This window comes from Sinohyriopsis cumingii, chromosome 14, assembly GCF_028554795.1.
Source record: "Sinohyriopsis cumingii isolate HCF-2022 chromosome 14, ASM2855479v2, whole genome shotgun sequence".
NCBI lineage: Eukaryota > Metazoa > Mollusca > Bivalvia > Unionida > Unionidae > Sinohyriopsis > Sinohyriopsis cumingii.
Window position 1 is genome coordinate 115,401,622 of NC_142974.1, and position 17,595 is coordinate 115,419,216.

A 17,595-nucleotide genomic window follows, 5' to 3' on the forward strand; every position below is an offset into this window, starting at 1 on the left:
TGCCAATGACACACTTGCATAGCACATCTAGGACACGCATGTTTTGGTCATAAACAATTAGTGGAATTTCCAAGCATCCGTTTGTATTAGCATACATCTGCAGACTTTGGAATGGAAGAGATATGGTGGAAAAATACACTTATATATTAATTTATTTTTAGATTAATGTGTTTTTTTCAACTTATCATAACAACTAAAATGTATATACTACACAATTATCATCAGTACATCATATTTTGTATGCATGACTTATGTGGGAAGTTTCAAGTGTGCAAATTCGTTCCAATATTGCATGAATCATACACGGGAATCATATTTTTGAGCATGGACTTTGATTTGTCACCAGTTGGGGACTGTACTGCAAAGTTAACTTATCAATTAGAACATTCGGTGTACATTTGAGTAATTTGGAGTCCTGATAGCATTTTTGTTTTCATCCCTATCTTTTCTCCTGCATTCTGTAAATTATATAAAGTGGACCTTGGAGATTGAAATGAAAAGAAACTATGAAAAGTCAACGTGTCTTTTTTTTACTGAACATTCATTCAGTAAGAAATAATATCAAAGCTGATAAATAACACAGGAAATTGGCTTGCTGTACTTTTATGGCAGATGAACATTTTTCATATGAAGTATTGAGACTATAGATGTCACATGGATTCTTATTTTTACCTGGAGCTGAATTTATGGTTTAGAATCGCTAGATGAATCTGCAATTAAAACTCCACATAGTATGCAAAATCATTAATGTGAGAATGTCTAAATGACTTATTAATTTGATACTTGCTTACCTTGTGTCTCCAGCTCCATCAATAACTTGGGCCACCAGGTGTCTCTCATGTTGGCATCCCGAGCATCAATATAATTCAGAATCCTGAGGTGACGTGGAACTTCACAGTCCTTCAATAAAACTGGGACAACACATTTTCTCCTTTCGTCAAAACCTTGAGTAATGGCCATTTCAACTTCAAACAAAACAAAACCACTCTCAAAAGCTTCCTTGGTCATGACTACTATAGTCTTGTAGGCATTTCTGATGCTGTCATCAGCAAATTTCAATAATGGTGTTCCTGGAGTATTGTCTCGATCATACTCACAACAAACAAACCCGTGGTCATTTTCTAGTCTCTCTACAGTTTGTTTGACCCACTCTATGTCTGCGCTAGAATAACTGAAAAAGGTATGGTATTTCTTTCCTGGTGGCAGAGCTCTCTTTTGTACAGACACTTGGCATTCCCCTTTTGAAATGGAAATTGTTTCAACTGGATGCATTTGCTCACTTGGTTCAATCTTGTTCTGCCAAGCAAATAAAAATATTAAACTATTATCAATTTCCCATAAATAAGAATTGTATCTTCAAAAATAAGAAATTCTACTGCAACATTATCTATTATGGCAAGACAAGTTAATCAATGATAGGTCTGCAGTTTGTAAATCTTGTTTTAAACTAGATGCGGCACAATGGATAACAAGTGGGTGTGCATTGTCGTGTTTAGACATCACTTAAAACCCAACGATGTGTTATTTGTGAGTATAGAGAGGTAACGAGAATAATAATGGGATACTTTGAATGTGGAAAGTTAATGTCCATAACAGGAGTTCTTACTTGGTCAGATGTTGTCCACCTACCCTACTAATTTAGTTTGTCAATTCAGATCTAGTGAGAAAGTCATTTCTATGAGAGTTTATTTTAATGATGAATACTTTTTTAAGGTTTACATGCAGTTCCTAAGGACGTCATGACATCACTAATAAAACAGTCACTTCAGACACAATACTGAATAAACATGTCCTAAAATGTTCATATCAAGTTTGGTCAGCAATGTTATATGTTCTAAGAATAGCAACAAATAGGTGTTCTATATAATTGCTGTGGAAAAGACTACTACTTTAGACACACTTTCAAAAAGCATACCATAAGTAAAACTACCATGATTTGATGAATCCTAGCTCATTCTAGGGTTGATGTCACAAACATTGGTCCACTAGCTTGCTAAGGAAGCTACATTGTTGCTAGATGGAAACAATTTTAATGGCAAATGTCCTAACAAACAGTTTTTTTCCAAATCTGTTCAAAATTGTCTCAGCTGTTATAGGAAGATACCGAAAATGTTTTCTATCTGGTTGCTTTGGAAACCTAACAATTTCTAAGGAAACCACATTACGACATAATTTGAATACTGCCTTTCCTAGCAAATATTCATATCAAGTTTGATATAAATTGGCCCAGCTATTCTAGAAGCAAACTTGAAAATAGGTGTTCCACCCAGCTATTAATGAAGTCACATCACTACGATGGGAACAACTTCAAAACATGATAAAGTATGTACTAAGAAATATTAATGCAAAGTTTGATTTAAACTAAATTAGCCGTTCTATGATATAACTAGAAATGGCCTTTCCACTCTGTTGCTAAGGAAGTAACACAACTACTATCAAAGCAATTTTAAAAAGGATTGACAGCGCATCTTGCATGGAATATTCATATGACAACTGAAACTGACTATAAACCTGTTCTTGAGAAGAATGTAACAATACATTCCCAACAGAGTTGCAAAGTAACCCACACTGCTGTTGGGGAGTTACCCTGAACAATTTTGAATAGTTCATTTAGGAACTAGTCATAGTCCCTATTGTGGCTTTGAAAACAACACTGTTGCAAACATGGACACAATTAAGATTACGCATGGCTTAAAAAAAATGGCACCTATGAGGATGGTTTCATTTGGTATTTCAATAAAACAACCAGAAAATAAGTTTCTCATCAATAAGGATGCCACATCAAAGCTGGTAGAGCCACCCTCCATGCAATTTTAACAGGGCATTTTTCTATCAAACATTAAAAAATTTCATGAAAATTGGTACGCAAGTCTGGAGATAATGAAATAAGTTTTCCATAGAAGCTACAATGCTGCTAAGGTAGCCACTCCATACACACTTCTAATAAAGTATGTCTGAATAAATAACACTTGTAAGTTTCTTCGATAGGAATATCCTAAATCAAATTTCGTTAATGCTAGATACGTGAAAAATAAAAGAAAAATGACACTGCATGTACCACCATATGATTTGAAGTGATACTTCTTTGACAACAGAAATTCACAAGATGTTTACCATAGTCTGCATGTCGATCCAATAGCCAATTTATCATGGGTGTGAGCAGACAGCAAGACAGACAAGCAATATACCAGACGTATGGATACCAAAAATAATGTTGTTGACTGTTGGCCAAGCAGGTTCAACGATAGGTCAAAGTGACAAATGTTTGGCAGATTGGTTTGTAATATATGCATGAACAGTTAACTTCGAGCTGACATATGTTAAAGATGCCTGACAAACAGGTTATAGCGACCTACCTTCCTATCTAGCATAGCGATATATGAACAGTACATGTTAAAGTCATGGTCACTTTGATGTTTAACATTTCCAACCCCAACCCTCCCAAAAAACAGACATCCCTCTTACCCAGTGTGCAACACATCGACAAAAAGTGGTGAGGCTATCAAAGTCAATATCTAAAAATTCTGTTTGAAAATTATGTATTGATGGTGTCTCTGATGTTTGACAATCAACCCCGAAACGAGCTTCCTCCTTAACCCAAGTGCAAATCACCCACACAAATGTGGCTCAGTTTTCTGACATAAACCTAACATTTTTATTTAGCAGGTAACCTTGAGCATCAATCTTTGTGCATAGGACAAGATTCTTTCTTACAATTAACTGCAGTTCATTCACAAAGTTTGGTAACTGCAGATGGTAGTGAACTTCAGTACATACGTCATTATTGATTTAAATTGCTTTAAAAACATACAAAGTGTACAGACACTATGCATCTAAAGTTATAAATATCGCATTCTTGAGAAGGCCAAATCAAAAAGATCTGCGTGGGTCTGGTTACACAACATATCCTATTTTATTTCCCACTGAGCCTTTATTTACGTTTTTGGACAGAGAAATATTAGAATAAACAAAACATTCTGGAGAAAAACAAATTAACAAAGGGATGCAATTGTAATCACAGTCAAAGACAGGTTGCAAAGGACACTTATGTTCTACTTATGATTCATTTAAACCTATATGGACACAAACAAAATATGATGGTACTGACCTAACTTAATTTTAATTTTGATGGAACCAGAGCCACAGATTGTTTTATTTGGCCAAATGTACTTATTTCCTTTCTTAGATCTAATAAACTTTAGAAACTTTGGATTAAAGCTAATTAACTGAAATGTGTGTTTAGGATGAGAGATATCTTTGATTCCAAATAATTATTTTAGTCCCTTTTAAAAATCAAACATGTTCATCACCAAAGAATATTAGGAAATTAAGTAGACGAAACAAGCAAATTTATCGAAAGGGATTCAATTCAGATGTCCAGTGGGACATTGCTAGAGTTATATAGACTGAGTGCAATACACTCTTTCGCTACACAATCCCGTACTAGTTCTATTTGATGTGGTATCATATGATATGGATTGTTGTAAACATGCTACATGGTGAGGTCATAATACACCTTCAAGTCGATAGTTATATTAGGTACTGTTCTTAACTATGAAACAATGTTAGAAGTTCACTTGCAAATGTTATTCAAAGCTGTTTTCTTTATGACCTGTTATAATTTATCAATCAATCGTATTTGCTCTGATCTTTCTATATACACCTTCAAGAGGTTACTTTGTCTTAGGCAAATCGAATCAGAGCAGACAATAACTACGACTGATATTGAATTTACAACACTTAAGACCAATGGGTAAACAGAATTAGACCAGACAAAAGGGAAGACTCACATTGAATCTACAACATGTAAGACAAATGGGTAAATATAATCAGACCAGACAATATGTAAGTCTGATATTGAATCTACAACACCTAAGACCAATGTGTAAACAGAATTAGACCAGACAAAAGGGAAGACTGACATTGAATCTACAACACGTAAGACAAATGGCTAAATGGAATCAGACCAGACAATAGGTAAGTCTGATATTGAATCTACAACACTTAAGACCAAGGAGTAAACAGAATCAGACAAAACAATAGGTAAGTCTGATATTGAATCTACAACACCTAAGACCAATAGGTAAACAGAATTAGACCAGACAAAAGGGAAGACTGATACTGAATATACAACACTTAAGACCAATCAGTAAACATAATCAGACCAGACAATAGGTAAGTCTGATATTGAATCTACAACACCTAAGACCAATGGGTAAACAGAATCAGACCAGACAACAGGTAAGTCTGATATTGAATATACAACACCTAAGACCAATGGGTAAACAGAATTAAACCAGACAATAGGTAAGTCTGATATTGAATCTACAACACTTAAGACCAATGGGTAAATATAATCAGACCAGACAATAGGTAAGTGTGATAGTGAATATACAACACTTAAGACCAATGGGTAAATATAATCAGACCAGACAATAGGTAAGTCTGATATTGAATCTACAACACTTAAGACCAATGGGTAAATATAATCAGACCAGAAAATAGGTAAGTCTGATATTGAATCTACAACAGTTAAGACCAATCGGTAAATAGAATCAGACCAGACAACAGGTAAGTCTGATATTGAATATACAACATCTAAGACCAATGGGTAAACAGAATTAGACCAGACAATAGGTAAGTCTGATATTGAATCTACAACACTTAAGACCAGTGGGTAAACAGAATCAGACCAGACAATAGGTAAGTCTGATATTGAATCTACAACACTTAAGACCAATGGGTAAATATAATCAGACCAGACAATAGGTAAGTCTGATATTGAATCTACAGCACTTAAGACCAATGGGTAAATAGAATCAGACCAGACAATAGGTAAGTCTGATATTGAATCTACAACACTTAAGACCAATGGGTAAACAGAATTAGACCAAACAATAGGTAAGTCTGATATTGAATTTACAACACTTAAGACCAATGGGTAAACAGAATCAGACCAGACAATAGGCACCTCTGATTAAATCTACAACACTTAAGACCAGTGGGTAAACATAGTTAGACCAGACAAAAGGGAAGACTGATATTGAATCTAAAACACTTAAGACCAATGGGTAAACAGAATTAGAACAGACAAAAGGGAAGACTGACATTGAATCTACAACACGTAAGACAAATGGGTAAATAGAATCAGACCAGACAATAGGTAAGACTGATATTGAATCTACAACACTTAAGACCAATGGGTAAACATAATTAGACCAGACAAAAGTGAAAACTAACATTGAATCTACAATACGTAAGACCAATCAGTAAACAGAATCAGATCAGGCAATATATCAGACTGATATTGAATATACAACACTTAAGACCAATCAGACAGTGCCAACTTGACAATATGCATTTAAAAAACACATTAATATACAATTTTAAAACGTACATATAAAATATGTCACAGTGAAAGGGTTACATTGCTTTGGGGAGATCTCAATGGGACTTAAGACTCGTACTCACCATATTCTTAAACCAGAATTTCAATAGTTTGTTTGACTCAATTATATTGTCGTGTAGTTCACAACATACTTCTGCATTATCCTTGAGCAGAGATACAGGGATCAAGCTGTTGATACTGTCACCAGTATATTCTGGACATTGTATATACTGTTCAAACTTCAGGCTCTGGCCCAGATATCCAATGATCTTTGTGAGCATTGCAGAGACAAACTCTCTGACCTCAATGCACAATTTTGAAGATGGAGTCTTTTCTGTGATGCCTTTTCTTGTGACCCTCATAAATATGATGTAGTCCCTAAAGTGAAGAGTCAGTTTGTGATAATGGTCCAGCTGAAAAACACAACACCCACAAAAGATCAGATTCTCTAACGTCTCCTCTTTCTTCTTTGTGGCTATTGGCCAGTGTGCAACACAAGCAGCAAGGAGTCTATGAAAAATTGGAGAGGGTAAATATTTACCCACGAAGAGAAAACACAAGACTGATGAGCTCTCCATCTGAGGATGTGGTTCAAGGCAGATGACTTCTCTGGGAGTTTTTTGACGGAGCATGCATGGTGCAAGGAAGCAATTCTCATCCTAAAATAATAGAATTCATTTGTAATAAGTGATAATTATTTCTTTTCTCATAGTCTAAGCCCATATGACAAAAAAAATGAATAATAAACTAATTTACTTTGTAACACATGTTTATAAAAAAAAATCATGCATATTTTTTTAAATAGATGTGATAACCAGATCTGTGACAGACACAAATCTTCATTTCAGATTGATATTTCTAAAATACTCATTATAGGGTAATTAGTGTGGGAAAATAATAATCCGTGTAACCCACATTTGTGGGACAGCGGAAGCAATGTGCAAAGTATATGCTATTGTATAAAACTAGGTCACTGCAATCATCATTTCCTTAATCCTGTTCAAAATGGTGAATAAATTCAACTGGTCTAACTCAATGAACATACCCCATGAATCACATCATATAGATTTTTATGAACATCAATGGTAACATTTGATAAAATATAACTTCACGTATGTTGTGCACTACATGACCTAGTATGCAAAATATGCACATACTGGTACAAGAAAGTGTAAACATTCTCAACAAACGTACGTGTTTGAGATAAATGTAATTAGATTACGTTAACCAGGGTGTGCAGTAAACCATATGAACAATTACCAAACATTTGCTGTTAATGACAGGACCTAAATGGTATCTGTAAAATATGATGCACCAAGTCAGATCGCTTCCCGTTAGAAATTCCTGTTTGAAATTGACCATTCCCATTTTTAAATTGGCACCGTCTTCTGATACTAAAAGCTTATAACAGTATTTAAAATGGTCACTATCTGTATTTCTGCAGAACATCTGCTCAAGCCATATCTTTCTTAAGGAGAAACCATTAAAGTTTCCATAAGGTTATTTGAAATAAATTTATTTTGCGATAAAGTAAAGAATGAATCAGAACGAACAACAAATTCAATGGCTTGTCCCATACAGTATACAAGCAGTCAGAAAAGAACTAAAGTTTGTACCTGTGTAAATATATATTCATCCTCATGACTGTCTTGCTTTTCAAGGACATTTGAATTTGAGTGAACGTTTGATGTTTCCTTTTCATTTTTATTTAACTTAAAAATTGCCTACATTTTTTTATATACACCATACCTCTCAACTTATATGGTGTACCCATAATTGGTATGTTTTCGTTCCATTTTCATTCGTTCTACAGCTATACAACCATTTTGTACAGTTTTTGGTATAAATTTTAAGTTTTTAATTGTTTGTTTGTTGGTGTTGTGTGCATGCGGGAGTCTAGACATGACTTTTTTAGAACGAGAATTCAACAAAAACCGGTTAGCCCGAAACAACCAATCAATTCATACTCAAAATGGCGCTTGTCCTTTGTCGGGTAATGAAACATGTTTAATTTCATGGTTCAACTCTTTTGTGTGAAGATCGTTTATCACTATGAAATTTGACGCTCACTCGGATTTCTAATATTGACTAACTATCTATGCAGTGTGTTTTCTTATTTTATACATTATTAGTAATAATTATTATCTATAGTTATTACTATCAAATGCATACAGGTTACATCAATTTTCATGTTCGTATGACTTTTCTTTTGGAGATAAAGTCGTTTTATTAAAATTATTAAAACTATACTAATTAAAAATAGTCTGCTGAATTAGCACCGATGTTATAGTTTCGTATTAAGTGAATCAGATACGCAATGCAAACATGAAGATGAATTGCCATAATGACAGGAATTGCCATAATGACAGAAGTAGTACAGATACTGAGTGACGTCATTATTTTGACTCGAAAATATATAGCACTGCCAATTTATATCAAGTTTTCGACCAAAATCAGTACGCCATATAGCAAATTCATTGCTTTTTAAACACCAGATGTGCAATTTAATAAAAATTATCAGCAGATTACGAAGCATAACCTTCTTGACTGCTACTTTGCCGATTTTGTTTTATATTTCAATGTTTGGATAGCTCCTGGAGTAATATGTAGGTGTTTATGGAGAAATAATATAAACTCATATTACATCTGTAATCAGATCTTCCACTGTCACATGTCAAATGTAAATTTTTTAATCATTTCTTTTATCTAGTTGAAATATTCCATCTGAGCCTAACTCAAACACAAGGTTGAAGACACTGACCAAGATCATGGCAAGTTTCAGGCTAATTGGATTAAAGCCTTCCCAAATTAAGATCGACCCAAGTTTTTTTGTAAAATATGCAGCAAAAAATTATAGTGCTGCATTCGCCACCTTGACAATCTGTGTGCAAAAATGGAATCATGTAACTGACTGCCAGTTAATAACATGTTGGTGGACATTTACTAACATTCTGAGCACAGCTCTAAGTGACGAAAGACTTATAAAGAGTTCCAGTTTTTCACACAGGTTGATGACAAGAATATACTAAAACACTGCCAGACCCGGTAGATGTCATCGCAGGAGGTGGTGGACAGGGTTTTCAAAAAAAACATGCTGTCCTTTCATCCTATTTTGAGAGCCACAGTGATGTGGAATAGCACGGCGGAATACTTAAAAAATACATCCATAAGCTGTGTTTCTTTCATTTTGTATTGTCACTTTTGAATGAATTTAATAAGCTCTTTCAAATCTAAGCATTACATATTGATGTATGGAATAGACTACTTAGGAATGTTCTTGTGAAATGTTGTCATATGAGACATCAAGCAGGTGGCTGACTTGAGGTTTGTAAGATATAATTACCATGATATGCGGCATGATGACAGCACATTAGCAGTAGGCCTCTCCTAGAGAACATTAATGGGGGAAATCGAGCTTGACTATAGCGTCAAAATGACAGTATTCGAGGACGTGAGAAACATTTGTTTTGCAGTAATGAGAAAGATAATGGACAATATGCATTTGAAAATCTGTGTTTCAGGCCCTGAAAGTACTGGATTCAACCAATAAAGATAGCCTGCAGTACACATACATCAGTAGACTGGCAGATACCTTGGCTCCACACATATATATTGAAGCGATTAAAGATGAGTTCGAGGATTATTGCAAGGTACCTGATGACTAACAGAAGATGGTCATAAAAGGAGCTTTTGTAGCTACTGGCTGCATATTATCAGGCAGATAATTTGGACTGGTGGCATACGCTTCCCAAATGTGAAAGTACTTATTGAGCGACTTACCTTGCACTATAGCAGTTCAAGCTGTGTGATCCTTATCCATGATGAAGAAAATGCATGCAGAGTGTAAGAAGTCTATGAATTCAGACAAAATAGCAACGTTTTTACAAAGTAAAATAAATAATGGCACCTGCTGCAGAGACTTTAAAACCCCAGAGTACATTTTGAAAAATGTAAAAGGTGGATGTGTTGCAGATAATACAAAACATAATAAAAAGAATGAAATAAAGTTTCAGAAATATAAATCAGTATGTAACTATGTGTAAAAATAGTTTGTGTATAGCATTTGTTGTTTTAAAAACTGTTGATACTTATATAATGTATGAATACAGTTCTCATGTAAGGTTTTCTTGGTCTTTGTAAGGTTTTTATTGACCTGGCGTACAGGGTTTCATCTCGAGGGATTGACACATATGTATACTGTTTTTTTTTCTTCCTTGTTTCACTTGTGTTTTTGTCCATATGCTGCTGATGTGAGATCTTGTAAACTTTAGTAAAGTAACACATCTACATTATTTGCATTATTGCAGGTGTTCTCTTTTTCATTGCTGGGGCAAAACAAAATAATAGATGCATCGTTCTGTTAACTGATGATCTGTGCATTCTTTATTGGTCGAGCTTAAGTCCATTTAACTACTAAAACATATATTCAATGTTGTTTTAATATGACGTTTTGACAGGTGGTTAAACTTCGATGTTCATGCTTTTAATTGTAACAAGGTTTATATTTTAAAATGAACTTACCTTGATTTCTGATGCCTCCTCGCTGTATAATTGCAGCTTAGCAATTATGTTTAACTGCTCCATCAGTAACAATATGTGTTCCTTGTTGTCATGGAGATCCTGGTGCTTCTCTTTTGTCCAGACAGCATCTTCAATTGAAAAGAAAATAGTTGTTTGAGCATAGATGCATCATCTGTGGTAAATATGAAGAAAAGAGTTTAGATAATTTTCAAATTTGTTCAATTTAACGTGAAAAAAAAGAATCACTTGATGGAACTGACATGCTAATGTTGAAAAGAATTTCCAGGAATCCAACTGGAAACAAAGAATATTGTTTAGGAGAAACAGCTATAAAAGTAAAGGTCTGAAAAGGCAACATTTTCACTTAGTACAAATGGATATGTTCTTAATAAAGATATGACCATCCATTAGAACGAAGTGGCAAAATTTCCTAGACATTTGTTGTTCCGGCCATACTGGATGTATGCAATGTACCATTTGCCATTTGAAACTAATTTACATCATAAGAATTCTTTCAGAGAAAACTCCAAAGACAGGATTCTCAAGATAGCGGCCATGGTGGCCATACTGGGCATTGGAATGTTGCATCACGCGATGTCAAATGAAGTCTTCTAGTGGAAAATATGTGGATACATCAATAGAAGACAGTGATATTTTATTATCTAAGAGATACCAACTAAATACCATAAGCAACTGTAATAACTGTATGTCAACATGATCATCTGTTCAGAATCAGTAGCAATATCAAGATTTTCCACACGACTGCTATGATAGCCATATTGGGTCATGGATCATATTGGACATTAGATGGCATCATTTTCATTTAAAACCAGCAAAACATCATAACAAGTTTTTAGCTTGGATCCCATGTCCATATTATCATCCTTTCAGAAGAATTTCAGGCCTGGCATTACGGCATACACGTGGATAAAGAACGAAATCGTTTTCATGTGAGACCAGCAAGATATCATCATAAATCATTTAATAAAATCTCCATGCTAATATGATTATCTGTTCACGTCAATGACAAGGTTCGAAGGTGGCTATAATGGTGGTCATGATTATCTATTTTATTTAAGGCTCAACTAGACTTTGCCATGGGGTTTTTCTGCTTTCTGAAAGATTGGTGGCAATCCACTCAGGGGTTTAGGGGATGCAGAAATATGAAACTTAACATATAATGGATGACTGACAATGGACAAAGAAAACCCCATTTGCATTAGCTGTACTGGTCTAGGTAGATCTAAATGTTTTGTTCATTTTTTATATCAACATATTCATTAGAATGATACATTTTTATAAAGTGAAATGAAAATCTTTTTTCTGATACATAACAGGGTAAAACAGCTTTAATGATGTTTAAAATGGTCCATCTCTATTTTAATTTAAACATTACCAGGGTAATTTTGCTAGACCTTTTCTTTAAAGACCATTTTTCTGTCAAGACACGACTACCTTATTTACAGTATATGTTGGGACACCGTATATGTTGGGAGACCTTCACATTATTTAAAAGTAATTGTTTTCTGCACTGAATGTTCTGGAACACATCGATTTTTCGAGTCGTAAGTTGTGAGACACCTTTTAAATCAATCGAAAACTACATGCCGCTAATATATTTTACCCTTCAATCTGTCCACGTTAATTGCCCACTCAACCTCATCAGGCTCAAATCCATCAAACTCGTCCTCTTCTCTTTCGCTGCCATCACATTCATTATCTCTTATGATATTGTCCTCACATCCATTCAGGTAATTGTTAATACCATAAGAGATTCGAACATCTTTTATTTACACAGCAGTGATATCCAACATAATCCAAGTACTGCTGAACAAACGTGAATGCCACTAATCTATTTTATAAAACCTGTTGCCCATTGTTATATGTATATATAGTCTACACCCTAGCTGTGGAACAAATATTCGTATTTTGTACAATGTTCATATTTTATCCCCCCATGGCAAATAATCACACATTCACTGTTCGGGAAATCCATAACTTAATCACCAAATTAGTAGATTAATCGTTGTTTAATTTCTAAACAATGATCATCGATGGTGACAAATCCATAAGTCATATTTGTTTAATTTCTATTCATTATTTCTTGTTCATTACACATTTAATTTAAATGTTAGGATTTGTTCCATATCGGAATAATTCTATTTTTTATATCACTTGTTTATCTCTGTGGGCATCATTTTTTTATCCACTGTTGGAATATATGTTCACAAGTTTTGTGTCAGATTAATTACTTTTTAATCACATTATTAATAAACATCTATTCCTGAAATTGCTTTTGGTGTTTTTGCTATAACCTGAACCCAACCCAGATCATCCTGTTATGCAGTAGTGAAAGCGGAGCTTACATGACCAATTGCACAAAGCACTGACACAGTTGCATGTACATTGTCACATAATCTAAACACTCCCGGCACATCCTGTGACAAAAGGCTTTTTTCATCTTTACAGTTCCAGAACCTCACTTCGACTAAATAAAATGTAGCCAGCATTGTGCTGATGTACCATAAAAAACATACATACATACATACATACATACATACATACATACTATTTCACCATAAACTAAAACCTGTTGCAGTCTATATAACTGTATTGCAATCTACTCAAAAAGTTGTATTCTACAAGCTTCTTTAAACAGGTTTCTAGACTTAACATTTTTGTAAAAAGATGGAACAGGAATATGTCTGAAAAATAATCAGTCGTATAGTGACATGGAAATCCCACCCTCGGAGTCATAATGTATGAATAAGAACTCGACTAAGACTCATTCCTGCTCATTAAATTATGAACCATCGTGTGAGCTTTTCATATCATTACACCATAAACTTGTATTATTCCTTGGAGAAAGAGGCAGTATTATAAACATAGTCCATACGTCATTCATTATCTTGTACAGCCGCTAAGGTTGATGCCCCAGATGAAAAGAATTCAGCCCGCTCATTTGCACGAGTCAGTCTCATCTAATTCCTCTTTTCATTTACATGAATCCACATTGCAGTTAACCTCCTCTAATTCCTATACTTATTTACACTACTGAATATTAGATCCAGTCTAATATAATTCTTCCATTGCTTACATTATTACATAGCAAGGTTAACATCCTGCGTTTAACATATCATACCATAAACAGTATATGAAAAGTTTATCACTGGAAATATAATATTTATCACTTCTTCCAAGTACAATCTTCAGAAACGAGCCACTGTGTCGACTAAGATCAATGTTGTATGGAATGTCTACCCACTCATGAGCTAAGTACAAATATTTAACCAATCTTGGTAATAAAATCATAATGGAGGTGACATCTTCTTTGATTTTAAGGGTGCAGTAATTATCAAAATGTATTCCCTCACCAAGTTTGATGATTCTTTGTGGGACGATATACTCATGTAATCATAAGCTAAATGAAACATAATTAACCAAAGGTAATAGCAGATGCAATATAGCCTACAATGAGCTTCATTTGTCGTAAGGGTGGGGAATTATTAGAGATGTATTTCATAAATTTAAGTCTAGCATGAGCAGTACCTGAGAAAATAACATTAAAAACACAAAACGTATCTCGTGTCCTAATCACACACTGGCATATCCAGTAATATTTTCTCAGCTCCAATAATCTCATATACTTCCACAATTTCCAAATAATTATGAACACTGCTATTGTCAGCCAGCATTTGCTGATTTAATTCATCCAAAGATGAACCATGTAGGAAATCAGCCATATTGGATTTTCTAATTGGCCCGTATTTCAATCAAGCACTTGAAAGACCTCTTCAGTGAATACAAGGTTCAATGTTTGACATAACAAGTGCTCCATGTCCAAATATGTCAAACAATTTTTTTAAGAATCGTTTATATCATGCTGAAGTACCCAGAGTTGTAAATAGTTGCCTGCTTGAAACAGATATAATGACAAACTCCACGAGATCTCTACCAACAGTCAGACTATGTCATAACATGTACTGTAAGGGTCAACAGTTAAATAACATTGTCGAGTACATGACTTAAAGCTAATTTACAGCAGTTCTATAGCATCACTGTTCTCCATGTGCACCAATTGATACAAATAAATGTTCATCTCTGACCCATTATTTGTTCTTTAATTAACTTAAATGAAAGTGAAAAAGATAGTCATATTTAAAAAATTGTTAAAAATGTTAAAAAATTAAAAGCTACAAACCAATTAATTCAAGAGACAGTTTTCCTTTGTCCTTAAATTCAAACCATTTATCGGTGACAGCTGGATTGCTTCTCAGAACAAACATCTCAGCAGTGATGAGAGGCTTCAGGGCATCAATCATCCACTGGGGGTCCAACACAATCTTCTCTTTTAATATGTCTATGCTGTAGATGGTACACAGGAAATAAATGACACATAAGGTCTAATGTATCAACTCTTTGTTCAGACTCAATGAAAACATAAAATCAAAGTTGTGTCTCATAGAAAATCCCATTCAGATTAAAATCCATATTGCAACCTATAGTACCCAAAACAAAGTTTTAAAGAAAGGTTAGTCTTGTTTGCTGTAACAATGGGATAACATTTGAAACCTGGTGTTTGCAGTAAATAAAATATTGTCTATCGAAAAATATATAAGTTTTCATGCCACTTTTCCCATTCGCAAATGCATATTTTGTATGCACAGAGGTAATGCATTTCATGGCAGTATTAGATAAACAATACTTGTATCTACAATTACTTGGATTTTAATAATTTGAAAATATTATTCCTGTGGATGACTACTAGCAAGTGTATTCCATCCATTTTCGTACGAGTCTGAACAACCTGTATTTGTAATAATATTTGAGTTCTGCTGTATAAACATAGTGTTTGATGAAATACAAGTTTGCACTCAATTTGCATAATCCTTTTTCATCAGATAGATGTAATGCCAATGTTATAGTTCCTGCTTTTTCTGTGACTGCTTTTGGTATTATAAGCCCTTGTCTTATATGGCAGCCATCACTTTGTTTTTAATTAGTTTAAATTCTTTTGAAAACACAGCAACTTTAATACTTGTTCAGTCAAAAGTAGACTTCTGCAACTTCTTGTACCAGTCTGACTTTAATCCATTGGTTTGCAAATGCAGCGTAATCGGTTTTCCTGAAGGACAACCCTTTGAGTCCCGAGTTTGATACTTGCTTAGTGCCAGGAAACGTAGTGTTACTTACACAGTCCAGTACATATCACTACATATGTCAATGAAACATATTGTGGTAATTACGTTGCCCAGATGACGGTTTACAATGACCAGAAAATGATGGAGGGTTTCAGAAGATTATCAGACAATAAGGATGAATTCTTGGACTTTGTACCAGATGGAATTAGGTTGTGACATTTACAGGATTTTGTGAATCACAAAAATGTGGATGTATCTTTGATGGCTTATTTGTAAGACACATGGATTCAATGTATTATGTGATATTGTGAATCATATCTTTCTGAACAATTTCTATACAGGTATATAACCTATAACTAAATTTATGGATTTATCATATAAATAGATATTAAATTTGTATATGTTCCTTTGAGAATACTTACCCAATCACATTACATTAGGAATATTATCCTGCTACTTTGCAAATCCAGCACTACTAAAGACTAAAATCATCTTATCCCATCTATTTTCAGGCAGAAAAATGGCAGTAACTCTTGCCCATTACCTCCCTTTGATACCACCAGATGTGGTTGGTTTTTAGCTGAGCGAGAACTTAACTCGGATGTTCACATGGTGGGGTGATTGGGCAAGTATTATAGTAATGTGATTGAGTATTCTCGGAGAAAAACAGTTTTATTTAAACAATTTGCTTTCTCCTTCCAATACACTCCCCAATCACATTATGTTAGGAGGGGATACTGAGCATCTGGCTTCTACCTCACATATCCTTCTGGAGATGAGTGGCTGGACTCCCAGTATGAGAGATTACCCTATCTCCTAATGACCCAAGGAACATTGCAGAGATCCATTGATCTGGGACTCATATATATATGGCTGACAAGATGAAATTGAGAACTTATCACGTACCAACATTTTCACTGACGAAGGTTTGAATTGTCTGACTCATAAAGTTGTCCTGGTAAAGGTTCATCTTCACTAGCCAAGGTTCTGATAACTCTCTCTACACCTTGGCAGATCAAACATAAATATTGGTGCTTTGTCCTAGCGATATATATTCAATTTTGTGTGTTGCCTCCCTTAGTATGTAATGCCAGCTAACCAAAGGTGTAGTGCACTGTACATTCGCTGAAAACGGTGGTTGCAATTGACCTATCAAGGATACTTTGTAAGTTTAACATCCAAAGTATAACTATGTACCAGAGGGAAGCCATTATAGGTGTATTTGAGTGAAAGGTATTTTCGCAAACGTGGACTGACACTGGAAAAAATGCTTATTTATCAGTCCATTCAAGTGCTCCCCTTGCCTCAATCACGTAGGAAAATTGTTCAAATTTGAACAACTTAATTTTGAATGGATGTGGTGGCACTACCTCATCACATGAAATCTGCAGACCCAAGGCACAGAAATATCTGCTCAATATGTATATAGCGTTATCGGAAGCTTGGCTAGCGACGATAGGTAAAACTCAAGCATTTAGAATAAGTGGGCAAATTATTCAGGTTGGCCAGACTATTCCCGGCTGTATTATCATTGGGAAATATAGA

At 34.6% G+C, this 17,595-nt stretch overlaps 1 protein-coding gene across 3 annotated transcripts in view; it reads right to left on the reverse strand.

Annotated features, from left to right (window-relative positions):
* Positions 1–17,595, reverse strand: part of LOC149784646 (uncharacterized) — a 78,983-nt gene that overhangs the window by 13,694 nt on the left and 47,694 nt on the right. For all 3 annotated transcript variants that reach the window (XM_089932700.1, XM_089932699.1, XM_089932698.1), the window contains 4 exons: positions 15,111–15,274; positions 10,910–11,037; positions 6,472–7,047; positions 792–1,296 (listed from right to left, as the gene is read on the reverse strand). In XM_089932700.1, coding sequence (XP_089788826.1) covers positions 792–1,296; positions 6,472–7,047; positions 10,910–11,037; positions 15,111–15,274 — 1,373 coding nt within the window. The remainder of the gene's footprint in view (positions 1–791; positions 1,297–6,471; positions 7,048–10,909; positions 11,038–15,110; positions 15,275–17,595) is intronic.